The 19,670-nt window shown below is 37.0% G+C and overlaps 1 protein-coding gene across 5 annotated transcripts in view; it reads left to right on the top strand.

Moving 5' to 3' along the window:
• Positions 1 to 19,670, top strand: part of MYO1B (myosin IB) — a 217,156-nt gene that overhangs the window by 164,624 nt on the left and 32,862 nt on the right. For all 5 annotated transcript variants that reach the window (XM_020993562.2, XM_020993560.2, XM_020993563.2 and 2 more), the window contains exons 14-19: positions 6,976 to 7,080; positions 9,014 to 9,076; positions 12,363 to 12,563; positions 13,922 to 14,148; positions 15,540 to 15,740; positions 18,140 to 18,233. In XM_020993562.2, the coding sequence (XP_020849221.1) occupies positions 6,976 to 7,080; positions 9,014 to 9,076; positions 12,363 to 12,563; positions 13,922 to 14,148; positions 15,540 to 15,740; positions 18,140 to 18,233 (891 nt within the window). The remainder of the gene's footprint in view (positions 1 to 6,975; positions 7,081 to 9,013; positions 9,077 to 12,362; positions 12,564 to 13,921; positions 14,149 to 15,539; positions 15,741 to 18,139; positions 18,234 to 19,670) is intronic.

Genomic DNA, 19,670 nt, shown 5'->3' with positions numbered 1-19,670 from the left:
GATCAGATAAACTTATCCGGATAATTGAGTATTGGGTTTAATTGCCTGTTTGGTGTGTGGTCCAGCTCTAGGAACTCAAATAACCTTCCTTATCTGAAGGTTATATGTATACGTGATTGTAGCAGCTGAGGTTAGATATGCGTCTGGGATATTCTCATCCAGTTATCTGGTGACATCCTCTTCTCTGCTTCAGGGATATTTCTGTTCTGAGAACCCTGGTGTAGGGGAAGAAACATTACATTTGGAGTCTGAGGACCTGGGTTTAGCTCCTGGTGCTGCTACATAATGACTACCCAAGTGACCTTGGAGAAGTCACTGAACCTCTACGGGTCTTACTTCCCTCATCTGCAAAATGGGGTTCGGGGAGGCTTGGACTAGATGGTATATAGATGGTATGTTCTTACTCTAACTGTGTGATCCTGGGAACCAGTCTTCTGATTAGATGTAGAAACACGTTGTTGTTGTTTTTCCACCTGGGGCCCTCATTTTCAGTACCTTAAGCTGCCATCTTAGACCTTCTGATGATGTCACCCTTTTCTAAGGCCTCTTAAGTGTTGTTGAAGGTTAGTAAATGGGCCTGAGGTAAGCCAGGCACATGACTCTCCTTAACTACCTCAGGGGAAATCCCAGCCCAGAAAACACTGCAGCTTACAGATATGTGAACTTAAGAGGAACAGAACACTAACAGGGCGTGCATTTGGGATTCTTTAAAGACAAACCCTTTGTTTACTTACACTGCATTTCTAAAGACTTCGCTCATACTTCTCTGGGAAGACCTCCCCTCCACACTAATCTGTCTATCCTCAGTGAGTGTGAATTCCTTCCATTTTAGACCAAAAGACATACACTTTCCCAATATCTACAGACTCTGTGTGTGTATATGTATATGCATACATATACACATGTATGTGTATATATTTTTAAAGGACCAAATTTGATTGTTCTGAATCATAACTATGAGCTATGGCTAAAAGCCATATTGTTTACATAAAGCTCTTTAAAGAGCATAAGGTCGATAAAGTTAATTTTCTTTCTCTGAACTGACTTCTCTGTTTGCCTTTTCCTTTTATTCTTTGATAAAAATAAAAATGTAAGTTTTTACAGTTAATTTTTCTGTGATTTGCCCTTTTTATGCCTCCTCCGATTAATCCTTCAGATATCCTGGTGCTCAGTAATGGAGAGGGTGGGAGGGAGGGTCATCTGATTTCCTTTCAGGAAGTCCCAAGACAGATTCGTCTTGTTTATTTCATCTTTTCTTTGAAGTAAAAGTAGAGAATTTTTCATCTGTTCTGTGTTTGCCTGCATCCCCTACTAGCACTCTGGGCTCTTACACAGTGAAAAACTAGGAAACTTATAAAACTGAGTGAAGTAATTGAAAATCAGGAGGGGACGGGAGAAAGGAATAAGCATTTATTAAGCACCTGCTGTGTGCCAGGCACTATGGTAAATGCTTTACAAAGACTGTCTCATTTGATCCTAAGCACTCCAGAAATGTTGTACACAAAGATAAAATAGACTGTAGACTCCAGCCTGTCTTTTAAGATTCTCCCCTGTATACTTTCACATACATTCCTGGCTTCCTACCCCCCCCCCAAAAAAAAAAAAAAACCACACACTCCTTCATCATTAAAAGCAGCTAGGTTTGGTGCAATAGATAAAGCACTGGGCCTGGAGTCAGGAAGACTCAGTTCAAATCCACCCTCAGAGGCTTATTAGTTATATGACCTTGGGCAAGTAGCTTAACCTCTGTCTACTCAGTTTCCTCAACTATAGAGTATGTGTGTGAAAGTATATCAGGGAGGCTCTTCCCATTTGTTTTTATGAGCAGATTTTATTATTCTGCCTAATTCTGAGTAGTTCATTGGTGTTTTGGAATATTATGAACTCTTTAAATTGGCTTTGGAATTATTGACATTTTTATTCAGTTGGCTCGGATTAGCCATGTGCATGGGACATCCCTGCAGTTATTTATTTTCCATTCTTTCTGTCAACAGTTGTTTCTATGTTTGTTTTGTCTTGGTGGGTTAACACCCAGATAGTTAATACATTTTGTTGTGGTTTGCATTTCTCTACCAATTTTGCCAGGTTTCCGTGAAATATAAAAAATGTCATCTCTTTTTTTCATTGTTACCTCCACGTCTGTCAAATTCAGTGTCTTTGTTGTATTGATCTGGTCTGTAATTTATTTTTGATTGATTATTGGTGTTGATATTCTGTTAGTGGGGAATTTCTTAAAGAATCCTACTGCTACTAATTTTCTGTCTCTTCTTATAAGAGTGCTCACTTTTCCTTTATAAATTTAACTGCTACTTGGAACAAAAATATTCAAAATTGATAAGCTTTTGTTATCAGAGGCACCTTCAAGCATAACATGCTTTAGTTCTCTCTCTAAATGGTTTGAATTGAGCTTTGTCAGCTATCATTTCTGCAGCTCCAGATTTTCTCAAGCAAGCCATATCCTGTTAAACTTAGGTTCAGCCTCTCAATTTATATCTACTTACATCTTTTGACATTAAATTATAATGATGGTGACAATCATGTCTCTTCCACTGAAAAGCATTTTAAAGAATTAAAGGCTCACCCGACATGCCGCCCCTTTCTTGTCTCTTCCAGTTATTCCAAAGTGAATTGAGTTGGAAAAGAATTGTGGCTGTTTAGTTTCAGACCGACTTAAAGGCACTGGGCACTTCGTGCCGTCACTTAGGTCATTCACTTTTTACCACAACCAGCACTGCCAAAATGGTTCTCTCTGTCGGCCTGACATGTCAAAAGAAGCTTTGAGCAGATTGCTGTGTTTTCTCCAGAATATACTCAGCCTTCTCTCTCTCTCTCTCTCTCTCTCTCTCTCACACACACACACACACACACACACACACACACCCGTTCAGGAGATATTCTTCCCTCTCCAATCTGCTGTTTACCCGTCCTAAAAAATAAACCTAGAACATCAGAAATACCTGCTGCTCCCCAGTACAATGTGAGATCCTTAAAGGTAGAGATGGAATGTAAAGTCAATTTCTACTGGAACTTCAAGGACTTTGAGAGGAGGAATAATATAAAACCACACAGGAAAGGTGAGTTGAGTTGAGATTGTACTGAGCCTTGAATATCAGGACAAAGAGTTCATATTTCATTATCTAAACAATAGGGAGCCACTGATACTTAGTCTCCCAAAGTTATAAACACATAGGTGCTAAATAGTGGGACACTACATAGAAAACTGAAATAAAAATGAATCTCTTTTCTGCCCTATTACGAACGTCACAGGAACTGGGTCAGAGTTTGGCTTGATGTGACCAAGGTTTTAGTGTGACGGGGGTTTTAGAACTGGTCTGGGGTTGCTGTGGAGAGCAGAGCTAAAACCAGAGGACTAGTGATAGTTCTGAGGACTAAGAAGGAAGGTTGGAAGGGAAAAGGTATCCCAGGCAGCAGCCACCAGAATAGGAAAATTCCAGGCCTCGCAGTTGAGTCAGGAGTGTCTGGTCATCAGCTTCCTATAGGGTATAGGTGTTAAGTCAAAAATAAGCCTATATGGTAAACTGGAACTTTGCTGTGATACCACTTACAATGCAAAAGTAAATAAAAGTAGTTTGTCTTAGGTTCTATTTAAAGGAGCTTAATTACTCAAGTACCAGAAGGACCTCACATTCCCATCACATGTATTCCAAGGGTAGAGCTATATAGCTGGGCTCTAGTGCATATCATAAGATAGTCTAAATCCAGTGGGATATATGGTAGATGAATAGAATGTGGCTCAGCTTCTCCTAAAGACTTAATTTCCTTTTTCTGTTCAGCCTTGCAGGATAATTCAGAGGTGGCTAACAATTGCAGGTATACAACTGAAGTGGAAATGGAGGGGGTGGGGGAAGAATAAGGAAGAAATTAATGGAACCGGCTGTCTCCCTAGTCTGTCTTAGGAGGCTTTGGGCCATGAGACAGAAAGGCTGGAAAGAAGTACCCTGCTCATGAATAACTTGGTTCTTTCATGTTCTGGGTCTTTATTATTTACAAAGTTGATTTAGACCAGTTGATTGTAACTCATAGCTTTTTAAAAATTCCAGACAGCTAGCTGCATCTTAAAAAGGATGAAAACCTGACATTACTTAATGTTGCACAGATTAGGGAAAATAGTCATGTTCTAGATGGAACTGAAGACAGCTTGGTTACATTTTGCAGTACAATCCTACTTTACATTGAAAAGCATAATGGTTAGAATACAAATTTGCCAGAATTTTTCAGATCAAAATTGTTATGTATTGGATTAGTAAATCTCATCATATATTTGTAGTGATGTGTGTGTGTGTGTGTGTGTGTGTGTGTGTGTGTGTGTGTGTGTGTGTGTGTGTGTGTTAGAGAAACAACACGCAGAGACGGACAAAATGTACTGGGTACCTCTGTAACTCTAAAAGGGGATAATGATCAATTATGTTTCACATTGAGATGCTCAGTTTTTTAAGCCCAAAGAATATAATTGATTATAATTTCTCTTAGAAGGTACATTGGAAAATCCTTTTTGTTTAGTTTTTATTTATTTTATCTGAGGTGGAAAAGAAAATCTTTTCTCCTGAATCTCATTACATCTCACCTTCTTTGGTGGTGTCTGTTTGCCTGTTCCCGAGGCTGTTATTGCAGGTGGATGTGGGCTGTGTTGTGGGCCTGTCACACAGATTTCATTTATCCTAAGAATAGATCAACATTAATCCTCCTGTACTGACTGTGCTTCAGGGCATCAAGACAGTCACTCAACACTGTTTTAGTCAAACCCATTGAAAAAAAAATGTGAAGGACCTGTCAGAGTAGGACCTTAGTGAATAGCACTGAGTGGGAAGTAGAACTCAGTCTTAAACGGTTGATTGATCTATGACACATACTCACATATTCTGTGTAATATAGACTGTTTGAGATGTGCATATTTGCCAGCACGAATAACTTATCAACAACTGTTTTATTTCTGAAGTTCCTCATTCTTAAGAACTGACAACATCTTATATAATTTGTCTTTTTTTGCACCAGAATTCAGTAAGTATGACCTGTTTGCGGTGCCGCTTTGTTGCATGCTACGTGTTAATCTCTTCAGCTGTGTGAATTTTGCAGCAAATAAACCTTAGTTAAGCACGTGGCCAATAGGGCACATTGAATCCAATAGGAAGAAGTGTGTGTGTATATATATATATGTTTGAGTTTGAAGGGCAAATTTAATTTGCCTTTATCTGAATTATTTAATTGTTGTGGGTAATTTGTGCAGCTTTGGTCTTTGTTTCTAATCTTTGTGTGCATATTTCATATTCCTTGTTTTGTAGCTTAGCAACCAGAGGAGATTATATTCTCATGTCTAAGAAAATTCATTGCCTCTCCCACCTCACTTAAAGCTTGTCAACACAATAAGGGCATTGTAAATAGCATCATGGCTACTTCATGGAGACTTCCTGAATAACCTCAAGGACTATGTGGCCCATTGTATAAGATCCTATAAATATGTTTCTGAATTAGCCAAATGTCTATTCTTCACATTAACCTTTCAGGGAATCCTTTTTTTCTTAAGGCCACCCTTTTTATGACTTAAGAACCCTAAATGTCCTCTTGTAAGAGAAGTAAATAGAGTTATTAGTGTAGAGATGATCACAATAATAAATCCTTTAGGTACATAATTGAATTGTTCAGAGCTAAATTTTTAAATACCCAGGAATTAGAAGCACTTTAAGAACTGTGTAAAAATTAATGTCAGGAAGAATACACTTTAAAGGATATATGATGTAGTAGAAAAGACTGCTGAATTTGATGCCAAAAGACTTGGGTTCAAATAGTGGTTTTGTCCCTGAGCCTCAGTCTCCTTATCTGTAAAATTAGAGGGTTAGTATTAGATGATCTCCTAGATTCCTTCTTGCTCTAAATCCTTTAATCCTATAAACCTGTGATTGCATCCATTTAAAATATTAAAAACAACTTTCATTTATTTAGTTGAGTATTTCAGTGAGTACTTAGGATTTTTCTACCTTTCCATTTTTTCTTCCTTAACACAGTCCAAATGGGATCGCACTATATAATATCATATTCATGTTATTTGCAGCTTAGAGCTGAATATTTTCTGTCACCAGCTCATCAGTGGTGACTAGAAATCCTGTACTGGCTTCCAGAAGAAAAACTAGGTCAAGTGCTTCTTTGCAGGCACCAGATTCTAATTTCTTCCAGCATCTGCCCTAGTTCCTTCCCCAGCTGCTTCTGCAACATTCTAAGGCTCCTACCTTCATCTCTTCTTGTAATGAGGGAATCAGAGTTTCTGTCATCCAAGAAACTAAATGGGAGTTCTGTGATGAGCTCCCTTCATCACAGAGTGAGAGCAAATCAATAAATGGATGCCAACAAACCTGAGCTGGAGAAGATAAACTTAATATATAAGGGTTAGGTAGAGTAGGAGCACCTTCCTGCCTTCTTTATTCCCATACCACCGCCATCCCATATGCTCTAATCATCCCTCAGCAAAAAGGGAAAAAGGAAGTGATGCTACCACCCAAGTCAAGGTGGTTGTCTCTACCAGGAAGACTTTGGACCCATTTAAAATACCCAATAGGATTTCCATTCACCCATTTGCTGGCTCTGCATCCTTCAAATCACAAGGACATGATGTGAGAAACTTTAGGCCACATGATTATGAATCCCACTTTCTCTTTTCTGACCGTTAAAATAGGAAAAAAAAACAACACAACAAAAAAACAAGGTTCATCTTTCTTCCACCCTGGCGCCAGACCAAAAGCTGATCTACGTTCCTGGAAATGGCATCATTTGGGTGCCATTTATTTTTTTTCAATTTATTCAGACAACATTTACTGTGTGCCTGCCAGGCCTAAGTCACTGTCCTTTACTCCACTGTAGCTAAATCTAAAAAGCTTGTTCCTCATCAGCTGAACTATGTGGGCACTATAAATACACTGAGTTGTGCTTTGTAAAAAACCATTCTTGCTTTTTTTCCTCCTACAGGACAACAGCTTTGAGCAATTCATTATTAACTATTGCAATGAAAAACTGCAGCAGATCTTCATTGAACTCACCCTCAAAGAAGAGCAGGAAGAGTACATCCGAGAAGTAATGTCCAGATACTTTTAAAAAAATTATTTTGCCAGTACTAAGAAATATATGGGCATTTAAAACTGTTAATAAGACCTGGGTTTGAATTCTATCTCTGTTTTTATTAGCTGTGACATTCATGTTACTAAACTCTCTGAATTTCAGTTTAAAACTAATACTTCTGCTGCCACCTGCCTTAGAGGGTTGTTGTGAGGAAAACACTATATGAAGTGAGCTATTATGTAGTACAACAGGAAGAGCTCAAACATAGAGCTCTGAAATAATGGAGTATTCGGAAAAGTGTCCTGAGAATTGCTTTTATTGGCTTATTTCCTGAAAAAAAAATTCATTTTCTAAAAATATCCATTTTAGATCACTAATAGGTAACATCTGTCAGGTGCTTTCAGCCTTAGTTGAAAAAGAGGAATATTTTGATTCCCCTGCCCCCTTCCTCCAATATTCATGTATTTTCTAAGTATGAACATGCCGTAATTTGAAGAAATTTTAGAGTCCCCAGGACTTTATTTCTCGTTTTTTTTTCCCATTTAGTTGCCTTATGCTTATTAAATAATAACATTTTTGTAAGGGTAGTGTGGCTTAGTGGTCTCAAAGTCAGGAATATCTAGATTCAAGTCTTACCTTTTGACATATACTAACTCTGTGATCCAGTGTCCCAAGCATCTATCTTAAGATACTAAGTTATATAGCAGCTGCCAATCTGTATTGGCAGAGGGAGTTTCCTCCCCAGAAGTGCCCTCTATGAATGAAATCACAAGATCAGTCAAAAAAAATCACCAGAAAACCTTCTCCATTATTATTTTTGAGGTCCAATAAAAGTTGATTATTTCTTCTCTTCAGCCTTCTTTGGTCTTCACATCCCTTGTGGACATGAATTTTACCCCCTTCCCTGACCCTGAGTCCCCTCTATGTTGATTTTTCTAATGTGGTAGTTTTCCCCCCATGAACTCCTAAAGCAAACCATCTACTTTTTTGCTTTGAGGATAATTTATAAATATTTTGTCTTTGTTTTACAGGGAAGTCATTACACTTTAGTAATATGTTTTAAGTGTCTGGCACCTTCCTGCAGCATAAACATTTTATAAACTGGGTCCATTCTCTTCCTGTCTTCCATCATAAAGAAAATGTTGGAGCTTTGATCTGTAACTTAAAGTTGTTTGTACAGTTTGACTAGGACACTCCTACAAGTAACTGTAGTGGGGTGTATGAATGTTTATCTGTGTGAAGCTTGAATATACAAAATGGGAGTGGACTTTGATTTGATGATTGCAATGATTGCATCTTGCATTTAAGTTTTGGCTATACTGACCTGATAGTTAGAAAAGACTCATAGTTTTCCATGCTTTTAAAAACAAAACAAAACAACCAACCAAAATAAATCTTTAATGTGCACTGTGGCCTAGCATTGGGTCATTTCACACTTGAAGTAGTTACTATGTGGTTAATATTCTGAAATATCTGACCAACCTTGATTTTTTAAGTATATGCTCTTAAGATTGTATCTCCATTTAATTTTTCTCATGTTTAAAAATCAAGAACAAAAAAAAAAATCTAGGATCTCAGATACTTGAGCTCTAATTCTGACTTGTTTCCTTATAAACATTGTAAGTATACACAAAGCATTATTGACCCAAGGATTTGGCCCCTTGCCAATGAAGTGCATGGGAAATTGACACAGATTGGAGAATGGAATGGAAAGCAAGCCTGGAAACAGTTCAAGGGCATTCATTTTGGTTAGATAATGTCAGTGGTGGACCACTTCACTCAGATAAACATTTGGGGACCCAAAACCACGTTCATAAGCTGATTCTTTAAAGGTAACAAAATGAGGGGGATTTCAATACATTGAGACAAGCAAGATCTGCATAATTGATGGCATTCTACATAGATTCTACATACATGATGGCATTCTTTCCTTTTCTTTTTTTTAAAGGATATAGAATGGACTCACATTGACTATTTCAATAATGCTATAATTTGTGACCTCATAGAAAACGTGAGTACCTGATATACAACTTTCTGAAAATTCCTTTGGTACAATAATGATCTTTAATTATAAATGGAAAGATATTATTGTGTTGAGTCTTACAATTTTTGTTTTGACTACTTGATTCTAGGAATTAGTGAATATAAGTTTATTAAATACCAAGCAGGACTGTATCGGAATCCATATAGGTGCTAGAAAATTCTTGAGGCTCCATGACAGACACTTAAAACAAGGTGAATTGTTAGGTATCCTTTGCTTTGTCAAGCACTCCATTCCAGCATATCAAGTCTTTGAATACCCCTTAACTGTCTGTTTAGAGCCTGGGCCAAATTCAACATTCCTGAGATTGTGGTTTCAGACCACAGTAGGTTCCATCTGTTTGCTACATCACACCTTTGGTTTCATGGTAGTTGCAGGGCATCTCTGCAAGGGATGGGTTAGCTCTGGGGTCCACTTTAGAGCTTCTGCACAAGAAATGGTGAAGTTTCAGGCAGAGTGTGGCAAGTGGTATCTTAGTAAGTAACTTCTACTTTCTGAGCCCTCCTTACACCTTTATTCACTCCTCCTGGGTATGTACCCCAAGGCCAGTCCAGAACCAGAATGGCCTTCTCAAGAAGGCTCTAGCCTGGTGGCATATACTCATTGTAGGCCCAACCATGTATCTGGTGGCCGTGGAACATGCCAGTTTGGTCAGTTATTTTTACATCACTAAAACAGCAATCACTGGATATTTTATCTTACTCTTATTGCTACCCAAAAGCCATCCCTGGAGACATCAATTCTAGACCATCCCTCCCTACAATCCATACCACATAAATACATACTGGTGTGTACAAACAGACCAGTGTATACACATAATTGTTTACCCTGTCAGATTTTCTACAATAAATAAAAGTTAGCAAGATATAGTGGAACAGGCTGGTCCAAGCCAGGGGACCTTAACCGTTAAAAGCCTTTCTAGGCACTTTATTCTCCCTGGGGCCCATTTCCTTATCTTTAAAATAGTGGATTGAACCATATTCCTGCCAGTTCTAAAATTCTCAAAACTTGAAGGTACTGTGGTGATGTGAAGTGTTAAGAACGCTAACATACTTATATGCAAAGGTAATTTATTTCCTGGGAGACTAGAATGCAAAACCACCATATGATATGTTTTAGCAAACTTTGTGTCCATCTTGGGCTGCAGTAGTCCAAGAGTCTGATTTCTTTCAGTGTTTTGTTGGAAAGGCTGTCCTAAAATAGAATGGGCTGTTTTGGAAGTTAGGAGGTTGCCCCCTTCTCTACAGGTTTTCAGGTAAAAGCTAGATGCCTACTTAAAGAAAGGATTCCTTTATGAATTAGACTGTATGACCTCTGACATCTCTTCCAACTCTGACGTTCTTTGTTTCTATAGAAAGCATTGTGGGAGATTTATCTGTTTTTTCTATATGGAAATCAGGACACTGATGGGTACTAGCATGATATTCTGTGTGTTAGAGTAAGATCAATAGTTCCTATTGGCCTGAGTTTTTTCCCTGTGTCTGTTGATTCCTTGACAGTGATGACAATTAAATGATGAGCAATCTTCATTGAGGTTATTCTGTGTTGCCCATCCCTTCCCTTTTTTCTGATTTACCTTTAAAATATGAGTGTTGATGTATTTCTTCAGCGTGAGCTTTAAAATTCAATGAACAAGGGTTCCCCAACTTGTGGATACTTGTGCTGGTTCATTACTGTTTACAGTAAACAGTAACTCATCTCTTTTGTGACTGAGTTAATTTGCTGCAGGAATCATAACTTGTGAAATTCCTAACTAGCATGTTTCCCTTCCTAAGCGTAACATCACACTTAATTACTTCCCTTTAAGTTTTGGAGGGGAAAGCCCTGTAGTAATATGCTTATTCAATCAAGTTATCTCAGCCCAGAATACCTACATTGTACATATGATGGAAGAAACGCATGTTCACCTAAGAAAGGACCTTGATACCTACCTACAGGAAGTATTTCCTTCCAGCATTAAGTTCAGAAATCCTGTTTATTCTTGTTGCTATTGTAATTACATTGTACTTCAAGAGAGTCTGTACTTCCCCTTGGTTCCATCTGGAATGAATACGTACTGTTGAAAGGATGTCCTGACTCCTGTGGGGAAAGTTAGAAGAGAATAGGGAGATCTGCACCAATGGAAATAGGTGGGGCTTCTTTTAAGTATCATAGGGCTGTATCCGTGGGAGTTGAGGTGGCCATCACCATTTCTTTGGGGAGGGAATGGTACACGAACACTTTCATAAAGTATACAATTGAGGTTTTCCTGTTAAACTTGGATGTGAGTACCGTGTCTCAGTTTTGGCACTTGAGATTAATGAAAAGTGACAGATTCTGAAGGCACACAAAAGTAGTTCTCTCATATCCAAAAAGGAGAATATTTTTACATTTATGTTAATGAAGAGAATAAGGTTTTAAGCTACTTAAGCTTAAAACTGCACTAAGACTTTTAGGACACTGAATGTGTTTGTGTATAAACATATATGTATGTATCCATATCCATATATTTGTATATACATGTTGTCTCCTCAGATAGAATGTAAGCTTCTCAAGGGCAAGGACTTTTATCTGTTTTTGTATCTAAAGTTCCTGACACGTCATAGTTGCTTAATAAATATTTGTTGATTGATAATTGTTTTTATTAGATTGGTTGCGTTGAGCTCTTGGAATTCAGTCTTTCATAGTCTCACCTTAAACAGTTATAAATACATGCACATGTTTGTGTGTTTCTCCTTAAAAGAAAATGAACATTGTATTCTATATTTTCTGTTTGGGAAATTTGGTAAAAATCTGAAAGAAATTTCTCACGTTTCCTTCCCAAAGTGAAAATCGAATAGTGGCTTGAAAAGTTTCTTTCATAGACTAACTCCCATTGAGCTCTGCTGTGTGATTTGAAATCTCATAATATAAAAATAAAACAATTAACATTGATTTCCATTTTCTAGATTAATTGCTATCTTAATTTTTTAAAAAATGAGCCTCAAAAGAAGCTTTTTTTCTTTTCAAACCAGCTGAATGGTGTTAATCTCCAAGATGTTAAGAAACCCATTCCTCTCCCCTGAAATGAATTTGGGTTGAGATCCCAAAGTCCTATGAGCTATGTTCTTCTAACCTTGCAAAAAAAAAAAATTGGCCTCGGTGTTTTTAAATTTAAACACTTAGAGTAGAATGGTTTTGGTTTTAAGTTAATTGTGTTTTAATGTACTTATTACAAATGATTATTAAAACAGTTGACTGAGGAAGGAAGGAAACTTTTTTTTTTTAACAACTACAGAATACTAATGGAATCCTGGCTATGCTGGATGAAGAGTGCCTCAGGCCAGGCACAGTGACCGATGACACCTTTTTAGAAAAGCTGAACCAAGTCTGTGCCACCCATCAGCATTTTGAGAGCAGAATGAGCAAGTGTTCCCGGTTCCTAAATGATACCTCTTTGCCTCACAGCTGTTTCAGAATTCAGCATTATGCAGGCAAGGTATGGGATGAGCCCCTGACTAGTGAGCCTTCCTCATTTTTGTTTAGGGCAAAATCATGCTCTGGGTTAGGCAGTCTCACCAATATTGACTAATTTCAAGGTTTTGAGAGTAAAAGAGTATAAAAGTAAGAAAATGATTGAATAGTGAGAGTTTTCAAGGTCACTGAAAGTTCATCAAAAATCAGAACTCCCAAACCATATAGGGCAAATTCATTTAATGTACCATGCACTGGAAGACAAGCCAGTTTGCCTTAATACTAATAGCTAACATTTATATAGTGCCTTCTTATGTACCAGGCACTCTGCTAAGTGCTTTTAAACAAAAATGTCTTGATTTTAAAAAGAAATTCAACTTCGTTACTCTCAAATGCTGTCGTGTGTCTCAACCTATATTTATAGATGGTTTATAAATACTTAGTAAATAAAACAAGTTGCTGATAAACAAAGTATACTAATTTAAAAATTGAAAAACACAATAGATGAATAATAATATGTAAACTTAGAAAGTCATGTAGAGTATAAGAATTCAGTCAGAAGTTGAAGTCAATGTTGCAGGAATCCATAATTCATCAACAATCATTAGGAAGGATTTGATGCTACTTATTACATAAGAAAGATGGTAGAAACTAATTTTGGCAGCTCTTGGGCTAACTTCTGAAGCCTTTGGTTCAAGAAAGTTACTAATTTTAGTCAGTTTTTCTTTATTTACAAGCATGGCCCTAAAAATTTAGAGGAGAAATTATTTTGAACTCTTTCCTCAATAAGAAACATGTATACTGTATCTGAACTAACATATTTTGTGAATTAGTGCAATTAAAAATTAGTGAGATATTATTACATTCCTTTATTTCTCTCCTGGCTTCTGACAAAAGTATATTTCCTGATATCAAATATACATACATATCATACATATATATGTATTTTTTTTGTGGTACAGAATACCTAATTAAGAAAGCACAAATAGTATCTGAACCATTTTCTCCCTTCTGTTTTGTGATGAGATTCAGACTTAGGACACATGTAACTTAGCAGGTAAAATAGAACCTCAGAAGATGTGTTTAGGCAGTAATAGAGCTAAACTTGGAAAATGTTAAGATAACATATTTGGAGTTCTTGCAAATCTTGGAGGGCAGAAAAAAGCACTTTGAGACATATCTATTTAGACAGATGGGAGATAAACTTAGAGGTTTTCTTGAATGTTTGGAGCTAATTTGGTATTACAGTGTGACTAAAGCATGCGTTGTTTCATGGAGAGAGGGAGGTATCTGGGAAACAGATTATTTTGAAATTTTTCTTTAAAGAATTTAATGTTGTTGGGTCCAGCCTGCCTACCGCCAACATCAGTGTATTTCTTACAGGTTATGTATCAGGTAGAAGGATTTGTTGACAAGAACAATGATCTACTCTACCGTGATCTGTCTCAAGCCATGTGGAAGGCCAGTCACTCTCTAATAAAGGCGTTATTCCCTGAAGGAAATCCTGCCAAAATCAACCTAAAGAGGCCACCTACTGCTGGATCCCAGTTCAAGGCTTCAGTGGCCACACTGATGAAGAATTTACAGACCAAAAATCCAAACTATATTAGGTACTTTAGGCTTGTCCAAAATTCTGGAAAGCTACTTGTAAAACTACTCTAGAGCAGTAATGTCAAAAATAAAATAGAAACAGATCCCTGGAGACTTGAATTGATTTAGAAAACCACAAATTAACATTATCTGTGTTATACTGTACTTTTATTTATTTCGTTAAACATTTCTCAATTACATTTTAATTTCTGGTTGGGTTTATTTTGACCCTTTTACTCTAGAGGGTAAAATATTTTCAGGTCTTATTTGTCCACCCTTAGCCCAATATATTTAATATATTCTTAAACTTGTTCCTGAACAGAGTTTTAGGGGAAAACATTGCTTCAGTGACAGTAATCATCAGTAGTCTTATCCTTGTTGCCAACAGGAATTGTTATATTCTTCGTACTTGTATCCCCAGGGCCCAGCACATATTAGACATTTAACAAATACTTGTTGATTGAAATGAACACAAAACTGGATCTAGTTACAGATGATGAGTTTGTTAGGGGAAAATTATCTAGATTTTTCCTGTGAGAGTTGTAAACCAAGAAGAGGGTAGAAAGAGACAAGTTTGTGCAATGTTGAGTAATTCCCATCATAGGAATAGAAGGAACTGGTTTGCCCATTCTTCTTGCCCCTAAGCAACAATTGCAGATTATTCCATACTCACCATTGCTTGTGGATTCAGTAAAGGCTGGGTGTTAGTATGGTAGGCTGTACATTTGATGAGCTTTGTGCCGAAAGGGATATTTCTGGTGGAGTGGACACTGTACCGAATATCCAACCTCTTAGATTACTTTTGGTGGAGATTACATTAATAAGGCTACTAACAGAACCAATGGACAAAGCACCTTGTACCCTAATTCATTACAGTCAAAGGCCCTTTTTAAAATCTATATCTATATACATGCATATACATACACATATGTGTGTGTGTGTATATATATATATTATATATATGCACACATATACATACATACAAGAATATGATCTTTTTAAAAAAATCTGTGAATAAATACTGTTGGCATTTTAAATTGACAGCATGATATTTTTAAACATAATGAGGAGAAGGTGAAATTATCAGATCACACTAAATGAAATGAGCTGTAATTCTATGGATATTTATCAGTGGTATGTATTTGTGTGTGGGTGTGAGAGATTTATTTGATAATCCCAGTCTGGCCATAAGCAATGGTAGATGTTTTACAGTAACTGTTCCCATGGATTTATTTTAGGGTTCTTTTAAATGAATTCAAATAAACTAAGAAAGTATCATTCATAGTTACATGTTTTTATCTTGCAATATATAGAAAAGATAGACTTGTAAGAAAGTATAATTCGTCATTAGGTTATTTTTCTTTTAAGAAATACTGAATTATTTAAAATCAAAATACCCTTCATTTTTCAGGTGTATCAAGCCTAATGACAAAAAAGCTGCCCACATCTTCAATGATGCCCTAGTATGTCACCAGATCAGATACCTTGGTCTCTTGGAGAATGTCCGTGTAAGAAGGGCAGGTTACGCCTTCAGGCAAGCTTATGAGCCTTGCCTAGAAAGGTACAAGATGCTTTCTAAACAAACATGGCCTCATTGGAAGGGGCCCGCCAGGTAAGAAATTGACTTATTTCATCATGAACTTTTAAAAGGAGAAAGGCTTGTCTTTCCCTTTGTGCTATAGCCAAAATGTTAAAGTGAGATTTTGACTATGATAATCATAATATAATTAGCATTTATACATACTTTACCACTGCAAAGCTAGAGGCTGCTCCTAAGAGCAACTGTGAAGGGTAGGTAGCCAGTGATTCTTATGCTGAGGCTCAGAGAGATGAGGTGAAACAGCTTCTTAGTAGTAGAGCAGAGTCAAGGAATGCAGAAATCCAAGTTCAAGGCTCTGCTTGTCCATTATGCCATGCTCCAAAACAGCTTAACTTCCACTTTGCTCCCTCTTTCGTGAAGCTCTCATTTAATTTTGGAAGCCAAAAAAGATTCTTCAGTTCTATTTTGTTGGATTATATTATCAAGGAAATTTTAAAAATAGGTATATGGCAGATGAAGAAAGAACTGATCAATGACTCCTAGTAGAACTTTACAAAACATCTCTTTGAACACCTCCATTTTATAGGTAAAGACATTGTGGTCCAGAAAGGTGGACCCAGTTAAGTTATTGGCAGAGATGGGCGATGATACAACTTTGAGATTATTAAGAAAAAACTATTCTTCCTGTTATATTATACCTCCTCCAGTTTAGTTCAACAAGTCCTTTTCAGGCATCTGCCACGTGCAAAGGATATGTACTGTTCCAGGTGCCAACGACAGTAAGAAGAAACAAAGACCGGTACTTGCCCTCAGGGAGCTTACTATCAACATTTACCTCATCTTTCACATGGAAATCCATCAGCAGTTTTGATGTCCACCTTGTGCCAATTGATAACTTTATAGTTAGACATAGAAAATCATAGATAGTGTGGTCTAATAAAGATTTTGTCACACCATTGATTGGAGACCTTGGTGCCATGTCAGCCTGTGGTGTTAGTTTTTGGAGTAGTATGGTATAAAATTCCTATATTAGGGGAAAGAGTGAGAAGCTGAATTAAATACACTCGGAGGTTGCTTCTTATGCTAATTCTATCCTTCTCTGTATCCAGTTGATTTAATTTCTTTGTGTTTCATTTTTCCTCACCTGTGAAACAAAGGCAGAGTAGATAAAGAGCTAGCCTTGGAATCAGTAAGACTTGGGTTCAGATCCTGCCTGTGACACATATTGGTTGTGAAATCCTGGGCAAGACATGGCACCTCTTGGGAACATGGTACCCAGACAATCATATTAGAGTATAAATTAAAGAGCAGGTGCTGGGTAATTGGGACATCTTTATTAGGAGTTACCCTCTACCAATGAAATCATATATCTCTACCTGCCCAGCTCTTTACTGTGGAAATAAAATATTGTGAGCATTATTACTATGCCCAAGTAGTGTCTGTATCCTGAGTTTCCCACCAGCTGGCACTTTTTCTCTAGCCTTGTTTCCCCACTTATGCCCCAGGGGATGGGAATGTTTTTAAAAATACTTTCAGTGGGTTAACTGAGGGGGCTCAGAATAAATCCTTGCACACATTTGACATCCTCTTCTCTGCATTGCATAATACCTTCTGTGCAAACCCACCTCTGGATAGTACATAAATATGGGTACATGGATGCAGGGCGTTGCTGTTATTGGCCAAATGCAAGAAGAAATTGGCTGTAGGTCCAGGTTTCCGTTTAAAAATTAATGATAAACCTAAATAGACCAGTATATACAAAGGATTAAGAGGATTTGGTTTAATCTGTGATATTAAGTCTTTCTCCTTGAAAATTGAGGGAGGAGAGTGTGGGAGGAATGAAATAAAATAAATAACAATGGAAGGACTAAAAGAAGGCTTTTTTAAAAAGCAAAAATAAAAATAAAGTTGATACACAGATTTTTTTTCCCTTAGCACTCAGTAAATAACACAAATTCATGGTCACATGAGCAGTGGCTTAAATCATTTTTTTTGTTTGCTTGCCCTATTTTCTATATGTATTTTATTTGTTCTTAATCATATAGTTGAATCTTTATAGAGAGGCAGCTTGGTAAAGTGGACGCAGGATTGGCCTTGGAGACAGTGTAGGTTCAGGTCCCAGCTCTGTGACCTTGGGCACCTCCATGCCCAGGTGGTATTTGAAGTTGCATAACATCTGTATTGGTAGAAAGAGATGCTGCCCATACTGATGAAATCCTAGGTCTGGACCCGTCAAAAAAATGTCATTGCAAGTTATAAAAAAAAAAAGTAATAGAATTATTTTTAGAAATTTCTCGTAAGAAATGTTTTTATAAGAACGGTGACATTTTAAGCATGCAAGTTTTTTTGTTTGTTGCATGTTTTGTTTTTTCTGTATTAAAATGCTACAAGGCAACTTAGTTTGTTTGGAAAGAAACTTTTTGTAGCTAAAAAGTAAGAGAAAAAAGCCTCATTCTTTTTCATTTTCCTAGAGCTGGTGTGGAAGTGCTTTTTAATGAATTAGAATTCCCTGTAGAAGAATACTCCTTTGGTAGATCAAAGATATTTATCCGGAACCCAAGAACGGTATGTGACCCAGATCATCTTCTCGGAGGTTTTAGAGATTTGTATCAGTAGGTTCATAGAGAAAGTCTAACTCTAAAATGTTACCTGAGTATTACAAATACACTAATTGGGGGAAAGGTATTGTTTCCTCTACTTTTTTTTTTAACAGCTACACAGACCTGCTACTATTTTGAGCAGAAATTTTTTACACAACCTGATGACTACAAGACATTTTAAAAGTTTTTTAGCCAATAAACATAATGTGAATATTTCCATTGAAAATTACAAAGTCCGCATATCTTTGATTTTATTTATTAATTGAATGATACCATAAAATTTGTACAATTTTATCAAAATATTCACACCATCAGTCACTATTTAAAACATTATTTTTCCTTTCCTGATGATGCTATCACCCTTACCTTCATATGGGGTTTTAAGTGTGTCTTGCATAGCTGCACGCTTCTGCTGCTAGATAACTTTGGTAAAGCGGTCACTCCAGCAAACCATTGCTTTCCATTCCATTTGAAAATGTGAACGCTGCCTATTTAATTCCTGAGAAGGCCCAGTGGCTGGCCAGGATCACATGGGCCAATCCAATGGTAGTTGATAAACCCATTAGAATATGTAGAACATCAGGAAAGGAGAGCAAAAACAACTGTGTAAATAGTGACATCAGACCAGCAGTTTGAAAATTTCAGAACCAGCAGAAAGAACATTTCAATTGCATGGATGCAGTCAGTGTGCACGGTAGCATCTCCATCCCCAGGCAACCTGACATCCATGTGGCTTAGAGAAAACACTAGAGAAGATCAGATCTATTCAAGGAAAGTTTGAATTATGGAATACTTTGCCATTTATTACTTAAAAGTCATACAGAAACTGGAATGAAGCTAACAAAGGATTGCCTATTCCAGATCCTAAAGGTGCCTACTTCAATGTTTTGATCAGAATAACACATAATTAGCATAACATAATTGTGTACTTTGAGATATATAAAGCACTTACTTTACAACAGTTGTGTAAGTATTATTATCTCAGTTTTTCAGGTAAGGAAACAGGCATAAAAAAAGACCAAGAGACATGTCTCTGGTCATAGAGAAGCTAGGAGTGACAGAGCTGAGATGCTTTTTAAACTTCCCATTTTCCCCAACGTTTGTAAGTGTAGGCCCTTAATAAATATTCATAGGATCATAAAATTTCAATCTGGAAGGCGCTTTAAAGAGGACCCAATCCAACTCCCTGAATTTTAAAGATGAGGCCCAGAGTGAGGAAATGACTTTCCTTCAGGGTCACAAAGTAGCAGAGCTCAGATTTGAACCCAGGTCCTCTGTCTCTAAATCCACCACTGTGTGATACATTAGATTTGATAAATTGTACAAATACAGATTTTAGCTTTTCCCCAATTAATTGCCATAGAGCAAATAAATTTCACATTAATGTGGTTTTACTTTCTGT

This window comes from Phascolarctos cinereus, unplaced genomic scaffold (genome assembly GCF_003287225.1).
Source record: "Phascolarctos cinereus isolate Bilbo 61053 unplaced genomic scaffold, phaCin_HiC Scaffold_726;HRSCAF=1367, whole genome shotgun sequence".
NCBI classification, from domain to species: Eukaryota; Metazoa; Chordata; class Mammalia; order Diprotodontia; family Phascolarctidae; genus Phascolarctos; species Phascolarctos cinereus.
Note: the sequence above shows the minus strand (reverse complement) of the source record. Positions and strands in the feature narration are given on the sequence as shown.